The 14082-nt window shown below is 30.1% G+C and overlaps 1 protein-coding gene across 1 annotated transcript; it reads left to right on the forward strand.

The window, feature by feature from the left end:
- The first annotated feature begins 2425 nt into the window (after positions 1-2425).
- On the forward strand, positions 2426-9728 carry LOC131652716 (zinc finger CCCH domain-containing protein 41-like). The gene is made up of 5 exons (XM_058922660.1): positions 2426-2596; positions 3762-4652; positions 5748-6929; positions 7269-7601; positions 8908-9728. The coding sequence occupies exons 2-5, from the start codon at positions 3867-3869 to the stop codon at positions 9364-9366; spliced, it is 2760 nt and encodes a 919-aa protein (XP_058778643.1). The 5' UTR covers positions 2426-2596; positions 3762-3866; the 3' UTR covers positions 9367-9728.
- Positions 9729-14082: the final 4354 nt, after the last annotated feature.

Genomic DNA, 14082 nt, shown 5'->3' on the forward strand with positions numbered 1-14082 from the left:
ACTCCATATCTGGACCATTAATTCATTTCAATCTAATGGTTAAAAATAATAAGTCATTAAATGTGGAAAGAGAAAACTATTCCTTATTATTTTTAACCATTAGATTGAAAAGAATTAATGGTCAAGATGTGGAGTAAGTTATTAGAACTTACTCTTGGAGTCAATATAACTCTCTTCATATATATATATATATATATATATATATATATATATATATATATATATATATATATATATATATATATATATATATATATATATATAAACTTACCGATAAAAAGTATAAAGTTTGTAAATAAGTTAATGCAATGTAAATCAAACCATAAAATTAATATGTACTAAATCATATCAAATTTAATATACATATAAAAATTGTATTAATTAAATCTAAAATGCATCAAAAGATCTAGTACCGCATAAATTTACAATTGGTTCCGCTTTCAACGCTTCCTTATTTGATTCTCTTTCAAGCTCCATCAATTTGGTGAGCTCTATCATCTCTCTATAAATTGATCTGCCCAAGTTTTTGCCTCATTTGTTGAATGTGTCGTCCACTCGATCGATGTAGCTGGAATTGGACACCCAGGTCTTAAATAAATCTGAACAAAATGTAGGTCCTTTGAAAGAAACTCTATTAACATGATGTGTTCGGGAGGATTTTTAGGTGGACCACTCTGTAATGGAAAAATGTCTCTGAGAACCCATATTTTGTCAGATCGGTACACTCATTCATATGCACTTGCTATAAGTTGACTATTTTAGGTTCTCTCTTCATATATAAATATAATCTTATCCCATCCTTTAAAAACTAGTTTTTTTTTCATTGGTTTCATCTGCAGCCGTGCTTATCCATCCACTCCACCATCATTTTATTCGATCATTCAAGTCAACACTTCTATTTTGTTCTTTTTTTTTCTCTAAAGACACGCGCTTAAGATAATCTTCAACTTAATCTTTCTGTTTTTGATACTACATACCCAATTAAACACCTTAAAGAACTTTGTTGAAATGACACATTTACAAGCATGTTTTAGTTTTATCGAAGTTCTAGTATTGTTCATATGATCCCAAGACAAACTTCATAAAAAATCTTGATTATTTTCCTGTTCATAATATGACTATGCCTTTGAAATTTCTGCATTTTTATATGTCAATATTTATGCACTAGTTTAGTATTAACCTTGGTATGCCTAATTTTTCTTTGATAGATTGATTATTGATCTTTTTACTGACAACAGGTTGTTGCCTATTTATCAATGATTGATATTTTTTTAACAAAAATAATCTGTTTCAAAATATTAACATAGTCATTGTAAATAGAATTTATTTGTTACAAAACTATATTTTTTATATCATAAGACCATTAATATAGATCATTCTTTATGTTGTTTTGTTGTTGTTAAGAATATAAATTAATTTGATGTTTTGTTATGCGTTGTTAAAAAAAAGTGTCGACTTTTTTAATAATGATAAATTTTTTGTAAATATGTAATAAAAAAATTATAAAAAAAATTGATGGACTGAACTCGCTAACTCATTAGCGAGTCTAAACGGAACGAGCTACCCGCTTTACCACCATGAACTCTATAATGTGAATATATCTTTTAGGATAATACATTACTATTACTTTCTTATATTAGAAATTATGTTAATATTTATCATATAAATTATAATGTATGAACTATTTTTTAACAAAAAATGAATTTAAATTAAATGAACTTTATATAAGTCATAGATTATAATAAAGGTTTTATAATAATAAGTTAAAATAATTCATAAATATATCATAGGCATTCTTTTTCAAAATTAAATTTGATATTCAATTACAACTAATTCAGAATCTATCTTATCGTTCACTAAGGGTATTTTGGATTGATGGAATGAAGCCGAATAGAATGAAATAAATTTATGTTTCATCGTTTGGATCAATTAAAAACAGATGGAATGGAGTGGTATCGGATATAATACATTTTATCCCATTACATCACTTTCCACCATTTTTTATACCCTCTGATTTGGACGGAATAAAAAAATTACTCTATTCCATCATGATGTATCCAAACAATAGAATGACACGTATTTATTTCATTTCACTCCGTTCCGCTCTATTTCATTCCTCTCCGCTCCATTCTGTTCCGTTATTTTTATTGTATCCAAACATAGCTTAAGAAAAAACCTAATGATATCATAAATTATTTATGTAAAAATCTGTTAAAAACAATTTTCAATTTATTAAACAAATAAATAAATTTAAATATTCGATCAAATGCTCACAATAGAGCTTTGTCTCAATAATTTTAATATGTTTAAACTTATTCAATGTTAGAAAAATTTATATGCTACATAAATACGAAATCATAGAATTAGTATGAAAAATATTCAAACTTTAGGAAAAAAATAATAATAAACTAAAATTTTTATTGATTGATTTGATTAAAGGTGTGTTCGTATTGTGTGTAGCTGTTTTGTTTCCTTTCTTCCAACCCAACCCCCAAATTCGTTCCTTCTTCGTACTCTCACGGCAGCCACTTTCCGATCAATCGCCGTCATCGTCAACTCTCATCGCCGCCGCGCGACTCGACTCTTTCTTCCTAAGGTTTTCTCTCGTTCTCTCAAATTGTGCCGATGGTTTAATATCATAATTGTTCGAATTGCGTAATCGTAATTGAAATCAATTGAAACAATAACTATCTATATTCACGATTCCTTTCAGTTTATTGTGTAGTTAATTTATGGATTCTGAAATCAATTTACGATTTCGATGATTTTTATTTTCTTCATCATTGACAGTGTAGTGGTTGTTGTTGTTGTTGTTATTTGATGATTTGTGAAAGATGTGAAAAATTAACATGTATTTTCAATAGGAATTTTAATTAGGTTAAACCGTAGTGACAGTTAGAGAGATTTTTGTAATTAGTTATTTAGTTTTAATGATTAGTGTTTTTTCTTAAAACCGTTTTTGGTAAATGATAATGATGAAATTAGTCTGTTTATGATTTTGATTGGTGATTTTTGAGCTGTGAGAAGTTTGGTGTGGAATGTGTTTAGCTTAGAGTAGCGATGTTTTAGATGATGATGATTTTGAGTGGCTGGAGATCTGTTGTTTAGGTTTCTTTAATGGTTGATCCAATATATGCGGTGTTATTCGATTTTGAAATCATCTGGATGTTTCTTTATGTGTTCAATTTCTGGCTGCTATTAAATGTATTTGTCGTGGCGTCATTGATGAGCCTTGGATGTTTCCTAAAACCCTTTTGATGATTTTCTTGTTACTTTTTATTTTTATTTTTATGAGCAATGGAAGGTTTGGTGTTAGATGGTTATGTTTTAAAAGTAATTGAGGGTTTATTGAATAATCAGGCACGGATTATAGTGACATACAAAATTCTTATTTTATTGATTAGCAAGTACAGTTAGCATTTCTCACTAACAATAGTTGGACGGCAGGTTGTGATTCCCATTTAAGGCTTTCTGTCTTTTGATGTTTGTTTATGTGTTTTGGAAAGTCAAAATATTCTTCATAACAAATTTTCTGCAATTACTAGATTGGGATTTGCTTATTGACCGTGTCAAATGTTTATTCCGGTTGAGTGTAAGGATGCATAACTAGGAAACTGGCCAATTTAATAACATACTTAAATTAGTGCACAAATAAGTAATCAATGCCGTTGTCCATTTACCACTGGAAAGATTGTTAAAAGTTTATAGTTTAACATCAAATTATCTTATGTTTGATCTCCTGATTTTTTTTATTGATGTAGGTCCATCTGTATTTCTGGAATTATTCTAAGCAACATAAGCTGGCTTATCATTCCTAGTTGGGATTTCAAAGAAGATACCATACAGATTTTGTTATACGGAAATAAATGGAGCTTAAAGCTTCATCTCCAAAACCAGAGTCTGTCGCGCCATCGGATTGCGCCAGTGATCCCGAAGAGAAGGAAGTGAGCGATGACGATGACGATGATAGGAATCATAAGCATCGGAGGAAGGAAGGTCATTCTCAGTCATTGGAGAGAGATGTTTTCGATCCTGCAATTAACAGACCATTCAGAAAGCGTAACAAAAATTTTGGGAACCGTCATCCATTTAGAGATAATGAATCTATGGCCTTTGAAACACTGAAATCTTACAGCGATGCCACCACAGATAAAGATTTTTATTCCAAGTTCGAAAGAAGGCGCCCTGGGATGACTTCAATTCCTCGAACACCTTTTGATATGAATCAAAGGTTACGACCAAACCAATCATTTGCTGGAGATCCTGGCGCTGGTAGGGGAAGAGGCAGGGAATCTGGTTTTTGGAATCATCGTGAATCTAGGTTCAGCTCAATTGATGTTGCTTCTCAAATGGTTCAGCAGGGATCCTTTCCTCCAGCCCTTTATACTGGACGTGGGTTACCAAATATATCAAATGCACAAAATGCATCTTGGAATACATTTGGTTTAATTCCAGCCGTACCCAACGGTGGCTTAGACATGCTTCATCCAATGGGTTTACAAGGAGCGCTCAGACCACCTATTAATTCATCTTTAAATGCGAATATTCCTCGTCAACGATGCAGAGATTTTGAGGAACGTGGATTTTGCCTGAGGGGGGACATGTGCCCTATGGAACATGGTGTTAATCGAATTGTCATTGAAGATGTTCAGGTACCTTTTTACATGAGATACTAGCAAATATCCATATTTTTAAAGTATAAAAATAATATTGAAAGAAAAACGTTAATTGATAAAATAGGTCACAGTTATAGGTCTGCGCAAATTACATGCAAAAGACTTTTCAAATTGTCAGCATCGATAATTTTTGCTGCTGTCTTGAGTGAGTGAGGCTCTTTTTTTTTTTACCTTCTTTCCTAATGGTTAGGAAAGAATCGTAGTGTATCCCTTAGAGTTAGTTTCTAATCTTAGAGTATCTCCTAGGATTAGCTGTTCATACTGCCTACTTTGGGCACACTGGTAATAACTATCCTCATTGATGACCCTTTTAATTGTATGTTGAAAAGATTTTTCATTTTAATGATGTTCTTTAAAGTTTATAATAATGTTCTCTCCTGCAGTCTGTTTGTTGGCATTGGTCTCAGAAAAATTGATATTCTTTTTTCTTCACTCCCTGTTGAACTTTGTATGTTTGTATTTTTTTTGTAATAGAATAGTCTAAATTCTGAATGTTAATGAACAAATGAGGAATTAAATCCAATGTTGTTAAGATGACAATGTTATTGATTAGTGGACACATAAGACAGGATAGAATTAAGACTCGAAGTTTTGGAAAGAAAGTTGTGGTAGCAATTATTGAAGAAAAGGTGATAGAGTTTAAGCTAATGTGGTTTGGTCATGCATGGAGAAGACTTGTAGAAGCCCTAGTAATGAGGGTGGATTGGGTGAAGGATAGCCAAACCTCGAGAGTTAGAGAGAGATCAAGAACTTTAAGTCAAATCTTTAAAATGGTTTTAAATTTGAATGGTCCATCATTAGAAGTTAATCATGTGATAGGACTTTATAAGTTGTTGGAATCTGATTCGACCTAGTGGGGAAAAGGTTTTGTTGTTGTCTATTCTTTACCTGTGCAATTTGATTTTTCGTGTAACAACTTGCTTTTCATTAAGTTTCAAATGTTCAATATTTATTTTTTGCATGATCTTAATTTGAATTGACTAATATTTGCACTTTCCCATAATTTTTCACTGTATCAAAGTCATACATTGTCTGTCAGACTAGCTAATTAATTTGTTGTTCATAATTCAGAGTCTTTCACAGTTCAACCTTCCTGTTTCGCTTTCAAGTGCACACCTAATTGGAGCACCTGCTGGAGCTGGATCACTACATTCAGTAAATGCTTCAACCGCTTCAATGAACAGCAAATGTAAACCTGGAATTATTTCCAAGTCCGCTGTCAATGATGTTGGTTTGCCGATGGATGGTGAATATCCTGGTCCAGGTTGCACAAGTGGAGCTGATCTTTATGATCCAGATCAACCACTGTGGAATGATAGGGGTCTGGAATCTTCAAATGCACTCCTAAATATGCAGTCATCAAAGATTGTTGATGATGCCGAGCCTATGTCTTGTGATGCTCCAAATAGTGTTTGTCCAGTCGAAGCTACCAGAACCTCAGTCAGTTTTCAGGGTGCCAGTGCATCTGTCTGGGGCAGAATTGGTAGTTCAAAAAGTAGAGTTGGCACGAAAGAAAAATCTAACCCTACAATGAGCTCTTTCCATTTTCCCGATAATCAATCAAAGGAAGATACTGATGAATTAATAGGTTCTCACAGCGCCTCCAGTCAAGGTAACCAAATCATAGCAGATGATGCCATCCCAAGAGCCTTGGAAGCATCTTTGAAGGCACAGGCTGATATGCGTAGCATACGTAGACCATCACAGAAGGCATTGCGTACTCTATTTGTAAATGGGATACCTCATAAGATTAACAGGAGGGAATCTCTTCTTGCTCATTTTCAGAAGTTTGGGGAAGTTACCGACATTCATATTCCAATAAACAGTGAACGAGCTTTTGTCCAATTCTCCAAGAGGGAAGAGGCTGAAGCTGCTCTGAAGGCACCTGATGCTGTAATGGGCAATCGTTTCATCAAGATGTGGTGGGCCAATCGTGACTGTGTTCGTAATGATAATTCTACTGCAAGTGGGAATGGTGCAACTGTAACTCCCCGCGGGCAACCACCAACTTTCTTTCCATCTCATCCAGTGGCCACTGATAGGAGAACTGATGCTTCAAGGACTATGTTTGATGGATCATCACCGTTGGATTTATCAAAGCCAGTCATTGCAGATGCACCCAAGGTTGCGCCTCCTTCGCAGAGGAAGCTTGAAAGCTTAGAGCATCTAAGGGAACAAATGCGCAAGAAGCAGGAAATTCTGGACCAAAAGCGTAACGAGTTCAAGCGCCGGTTGAACAAATTTGCGAAACAAGTAAGACCTAATAGCTTTTTTTTCGTTAAATTGTAGCTGTTGATACATTGGTTTAGAGACTCGTGATATTTTGGATATTCAGTGGATTTTTCTTTTACTAAGTAATGTGATTAGTATAGTGTCAAGTAACAGGACCATATGTATCAATTAGTGCATATGCTGCCTTTCTAAGTCCCAGTAATAAAATGGTGTTCAGAGCTTATCCTCTACATAACTATATTAAAAAGAAAATATAAGCCTGGCACAATCATCGCTCACCACTGCATTCTGTTATCAACTTGTTTCATTTCATGTATTAATGTCATTCCTTCTCATCATATAAACTCTAATTTTTCACAGGCTACAGGACCCAAGGGTGAAGTTGTTACCGAGCAATCTGCCAAGAGACTTAAAACAAGCATGGCGTCTGATGTAGTCAAACTGGCTTCTCCTCAATCGTCTGATGCTGATATTGGTATGTCATCTCCACATGCAGAGACAACAGTGGATAAGAATAAACAGTTGGTCAAGACTGCTTCTCAAAGTCCTAAAGCAAATACACCAATGAGACTACAAGAACCTACAGGCTTGAGGCAGTCAATTCAACCATCAGTGCCTGTCAATAGATACAAATTGGATAACCGTCCCACTGCATTTAGAATCATCCCACCTTTGCCAGTTGGTCTAGCAAATGTAAGTCTTCTCTCTTTGCCTCATGTGTCTGTACATATTGTAGAGTTTTGCAATGGGTCCCGTTGTTTGTTTTGCTACAATCATTTGACTAAAGATTTCCCTGTTAGAGTTGGACATGAACTGACATGTGAGAATAGTAGACGTTGAATTAAAATATATGTCTGTATATATTGGATTATAAGATTTTAACTTTTAAAATTTGAAGACTGAAGTACAGTAATCTGCAATTCTGCATTCTCGGTTGTCTTTCCCTAGTCTGACCCATTTTGAAATATTTATGAAAATGAAATAGCTATTTATTGTTTTTGTGTAGATTCAAAGAAAGAAGAAACAATTGGGACTCATTATAGCAAAAAAATTATTGGCCTTTTTGATTGTTTCTATTTATTTTACCTTGTTTCAGATTTCTTAAATGTGTACAAATTATGTGTATTTTCTTTTCTCTGCTGTATTCCCGCTCACATAAGATATCATATTTAAAATTCCGGTAGTCACCCGAGTTAACTCCCTATCTAATATACAATATGCATTGTATGGGGTAAGAGATCTGAAAATGTTAGTTAAAGGTTTGACCTCAACCCTTTTTTGGTCATCATTTAGTTAAAATAAAAGGATTTGGCATAATACTCTTGCAGGAAATTGGGAATTTTCAATCCAGGGGAAGGATTTGGGTAGAATAGTTGTTTGGACCTAAACAGAATCAACCACCATGGTCTTTGTGTTACGCGCAGCACTTCTCATACTCTCAAGCTCCCCAGAGCCAACATCTGACCTGTCATGTGTAGCACCATCTGACCCAATAGTTTACCAGAAATGACCATAAGCTCACTGTTACTTGCTGCAGCTGCCATCCCACGTTTCTTGTCGGTCCTTTTCTAATTTGTCCTTGGTTATCTATTTTGGGACTCAGGACTGGTCCGCCACTTTCTTCAGTTTTATACCATGACACTCCTAAGCTGTATGTGGTTGTTATGAAGTTGATCATCAGTTAGCCTGGCCTTTTATGAAAAATCTAAGGGCTACCAAGCTAGCCTGTCCTAAGTTATGATTGCAATCCACGAACCTATTTCGCTAATTGGTCTTCTCGTGTTAAACCTAAAATTCCAAGTGCAATATTATATGAGAAAATTTATCAGGGAGGCGTTTGGAAGAGCTAATTTGTGCTTATCTATTGATATGAACACTTCTGTGATTTTTACGGTTGATTGATTTTAGTGTGGGTATTTAAATAATACGGTCATTTTACCATTACCAAATGTGACACTGTCAATTTTAATCTTTTGCTTACAAAATTGTTGTCTTTTAGGTTGCTGCGTTGAAGGAACACTTCTTACCATATGGTGAACTTTCCACTGTAGAGCTAGAAGATGTGGAAGTCAATGACAGTATTGAGCAAGAGGCACATCTAAATTTTACTACTCGTGGAGCAGCTGAGCAGGCCTTTATAAAAGGTAAATGCTGGAAAGATCATAACCTTAAATTCACGTGGTTGGCACCTACCAATTCTGGCAATGGCAATGCCACTGTTAGTAGAGAACGTTCTCTATCTGCTCCTCCCAGGGAGCCTTTGGATACAGAAGGTCAATCTGAAGAAAAGTTGGGAAACTCTGTAAACCATGAATCAATTGTGTCTGACGGTGAGCATAAATATTCTGAAACTAAAAGTCCTTCGGGGCTTACGAAAAAGGAACAAGATGAAGATCTCCAGTGTACCACCAGTCGAGTGTCTTCGGCCGAACAGTCACCAAAGGACAATGTCTGTTGAGAGGATCTGTTGATGGTCAGATTTGTACAGCGAGGTAAAATTTTAAATCTATTAAACTCTAACTTTCAGGGGCATTTTTTTTTATATCAATTTCTAAAAAATTATTATTCCATGTTCCTTTGGTCAATGTAAGACATGTAAAGTTCCTTTTATTTGGCCACCTCTTGTATTTGGTGGTATTAGTCGAATGGTGCATCATGTTATATCTCAGCTTTTGAATAGTTCTCTTGTAGGATAAAAATTTTTAATATCAAAATTATGTTAAAAGCCATTGAACAGTTTCTTGACAAATATTTGGGAACCCTTTCCCTTTTTTGTTTTATAGCAAAAGTAGAATAATATAATTGAAGCGGTTAGTTTAATTCCATATACTTGGAACATTTATTTTATTTCTACCTGTTTTTATTGTTTTACAAATTGTTTTTCCATGGGAGATTTTGATTAGGTAGTGGTTATTTGAAAGGTGACCGTTAGCATGATGAACTAGAAAGATAGGACCATCATAGGAAAGTTAACAAATAATCATTGATTTAATAGCAAATAAATGGAATTAATTTAGTACAATGGTAAGAAAGAAACACATCAAACCTTAACCAATGCATCTGTTTGTTGAATCAATGGTTATTTTGAACTTTATATGACTTTCCTATCTTTTAAGTTCGCCATCCTTTTTTTTTTTTTTTCATAAAGTTGATGGTTTATAAGTACCAACAACTTGTTTACAAAGAAAATACTACATTGCTGCTGCCAAGGATCGAACCCTAGACCAACAGCCTACACCCGCTCAGTCAGCAAATGCCAACTAAGCTACCCCACCCACCCCTATTTAAGTTCGCCATCCTAACCTTGCATGAAATATATTTTTGGCCTTTTTTTTGTGTGTAGCTTTAATCTCCTGTCAAAAGGGATTTGTTTTGTATCTTAAATTGTTTATGCGATTTGTTGTTCTTTGGTTTTTAGTCCTCTCTTTGATGTGTCAAAAGATAACACACAAGACATTTGATTATATCGTGGCAAAATATTTTAGATAATTTTGCTGGATACAAAATGTTGAACCCACAAAAATTGTTAATTTTCTACTTAATTGTTCACATTTTTTTTAAATAAAAATTACTATAATTTTTGTCCCTAAAGATCTAGCAACTTATATTTAGTGGTGGGACTGAAAATGGAGAAAAATCAAATAAAAGAAATATCAATGTATCTTCCATGCAATTTATTTTAGCTTTTTTATATAAGTTCTTACAGTATTACAATTTTTAATAAAATAGTTATACGAATTTAAGAAAATAAAAGTTCAAATACAAAATTGATTTAAATAGCTTTTTATAAAATATTATTTCCAATATTTCATTTTTTTTACAAATTCAAAGAATATTGAAATATCAAAATTTTGAATAATTTTTTTTGAAAATTAATTGATATTTCTTTTTTTAAAATTTATGTAATTTCAATTATGTCAAGATTATTAATAAAAAAATTAAAATAATTTTACTTTTACAAAAAAATATTTACTTTTTAAATTATTTTAAAAAACGAGCTCTTACTCTCACTCACCTTCATTATAACTTAATTATACCATTTTACACTTATTAAAAATTAGTTAAAATTACTAAAATATAAAATATTTATGGTCTAGTAATTTGTTTGGTTTAGTTTTTATTCTATTTATATATAAATCATTAAAATATCCTTTATGAGGAAAACTAAGAATATACTAAAATATTATGTTCTATAATTCTTGTAATCACTTAATTTCTATAGTATTTTATTAAATTTTTTCTCTTAAAAACTTAAATATTGTTTAAGTAATATTTAACATGATAAATACAATATTCCATTATTAAAATTTTAACATAACTTTTATATATTTAGTTATAATTATTCTGTTATTTTAAGAATAACATATGGTGTTAATTTATTCCATTTTGAGTGTTTATTTAAAAAAGAAAACTAAACAATTTTTTTTATAAATTTATGAGAAAAACAGCAATGAGTAATGTTTGTTAAATTAAAGCTATAAATATTTTTACTAAAATACCATTTAGTGCAGGAGACAAAAATGGATGTGAAAAGAGAAAAAAATATATCATTTAGTACAATAACTGTCACGTTAAATTTACATCGGATTAATAATTTATAAGAGAATTAATAAATTGTTTTTGAATAACATTAAAATTAAATAAAGGGTTAATAGCATTTTTGTCCTCTACCATATACGCGACTTTTGGTTTTGTCACTGTAAATTTTTTTGTTGTAAAAACACCCTTGTCATTTTAAAATTCTGTTTGTTTAGACCTTGAGAGAAAACGAGACACTCATGTGTCTATGTGTCATGTTATGTGACATTATTTTTTGTTTTTTAATTTTAATTATGCTGACATGGATTTATTATTTTTTATTTATAATTATTTTAACATCCATGTCATATAAAATTTTATTTTTCAATTATTTAAATAATATGAAATTATGAAAGATGCATGTATTGAGAAAAATCAAATTAGTTTCTTAAGTGAAATGTATATATTGCATGATTCCATATCATATTTTATATTTCTATTATAATTTTTGTTTACACTATTATATATTTAAAATTAATTAATATTACATTATTATATAGATATTATTTAATAAACTGAAATAAATTTAAAAATAATCTATTGTATATATTTGAATAAATAAACTATAGTATATATTTAAAAATAAACAGAAATTAATTTTTAATATATAATAATAAACTGATATATATTTATAAATAAATTGAAATTAATTTTTAATATATAATAATATACTGAAATTAATTTTTAATATAAAATAATATACTGAAATTAATTTTTAATATATATTAATAAACTGAAATTAATTTGTAATGTATAGTATATATTTGGATAAACTGAAATAAAAATATTTGAACAAACTGAAATTAGTTTTTAATATATAATAATAAATTAATATATATATATATATATATATATATATATATTTAAAAATAAATTAAAATTAATTTTTAATATATATTAATAAACTGAAATTAATTTGTAATATATAGTATATATTTGGATAAACTGAAATAAAAATATTTGAATAAACTAAAATTATTTTTTAATATATAATAATAAAGTGATATATATTTAAAAATTAATGGAAGTGAATTTTTAATATATAACAATAAACTAAAATTAATTTGTATTTTATAGTATATATTTGGGTAAACTAAAATAAAATTTGAATAAACTGAAATTAGTTTTTAATATATAATAATAAACGGATATGTATTTAAAAATAAACTTAAATTAATTTTTAATATATATTAATAAACTGAATTAATTTATAATATATAGTATATATTTGGATTAACTAAAATAAAACTATTTGAATAAACTAAAATTATTTTTTAATATATAATAATAAAGTAATATATAATTAAAAATTAATTGAAATGAAATTTAATATATAACAATAAACTGAAATTAATTTGTATTGTATAGTATTAATTTTTGGATAAACTAAAATAAAAACATTTGAATAAAATGAAATTAGTTTTTAATATATAATAATAAACTAATATATATTTAAAAATAAATTGAAATGAATTTTTAATATATAACAATAAACCAAAATTAATTTGTATTGTATAGTATATATTTGGATAAAACAATATTAATTTATTAATATATTAAATAAAATAACACTTGATTAATATATAAAATACAATTCAAAATCAAAAGTTTACGTGAAGACCAAAGTGGCTTTTTCCATCTTTTCAATTTTGCAAACTTAAAATAATAATAATAAATAAAATGCCTACGTGGAATTAAAAATAATTATAAATAAAAACATTATTCCATGTCAGCATATTAAATAAAAAAATAAAAAAATGTCCAGTCAGCGTGCCAAATAAGCATCAGGCGTGTGTCTTTTTCCTCCAAGGTCTAAAAGAACAGAATCTTCAAATGGTAAGACCATTTACAATGGTTTCAACACTCAACACCCACTTTTTCAACTTCCAACACTCAACATCATTTTCTCTCTCTTCCACCTAATAACTCAACACTCATTCAACTTTTACCTTTTCCAATGATTTTTCACTCAACACCCTACCCCACCACTTTTTATTTTCATATTCTTATTTAAATTTTATTTTTATAATTACATAAAATTACAATTATGGATTAAAATTAAATTAAAATAATAAATACTTAACAATTTATTTTTTAATTTTTTGTAATAAAAACAAAATTTATTTAAATAATTGGATACGATACAAATCATATTAAATTAAATTAAAATACAACACACAAGTAACGTAAACACTAATAGAAAGATAATAATAAGATTAAGATAGTGAAAAACTTGGTTTTTTTTTGTGTCCAAATCAAATGAACCAAGTCTCTATTTATAGAGAAAAAAAATCATGAATTTTGGTAAAAAAAAAATAATAATAATTTGCAACGAAATAATTGAGTTCAAAGTATTAAATGGATAAAAATCTGGTCAGCCAATCAAAAGCTGCCACATGCCCCCCTGCGTCAGCCTCAATTGTGTTGAGTTTTCTCAACACCTCTCTCTTCCACCTCACACTCAACACTACTCTAAACACCCATTGGAAGAGATTTTGCATGTTGAGTTCAACTAAACACACCCATTGCATATGGTCTAAGGGTGCTTTTACAAAAAAAAAAATTACAGGGGACAAAATCAAAAGTCGCCTATATG

Source organism: Vicia villosa, linkage group LG2 (genome assembly GCF_029867415.1).
Source record: "Vicia villosa cultivar HV-30 ecotype Madison, WI linkage group LG2, Vvil1.0, whole genome shotgun sequence".
NCBI classification, from domain to species: domain Eukaryota; kingdom Viridiplantae; phylum Streptophyta; class Magnoliopsida; order Fabales; family Fabaceae; genus Vicia; species Vicia villosa.

Excerpts from the sequence above, each read along its gene's own strand:
- LOC131652716 (XM_058922660.1), top strand. The coding sequence starts at position 3,867 with ATGGAGCTTAAAGCTTCATCTCCAAAACCAGAGTCTGTCGCGCCATCG. Across the intron at positions 4,653-5,747 it reads TTGTCATTGAAGATGTTCAG|AGTCTTTCACAGTTCAACCT; the intron begins GTACCTTTTTAC and ends TTCATAATTCAG. Across the intron at positions 7,602-8,907 it reads TGCCAGTTGGTCTAGCAAAT|GTTGCTGCGTTGAAGGAACA; the intron begins GTAAGTCTTCTC and ends GTTGTCTTTTAG.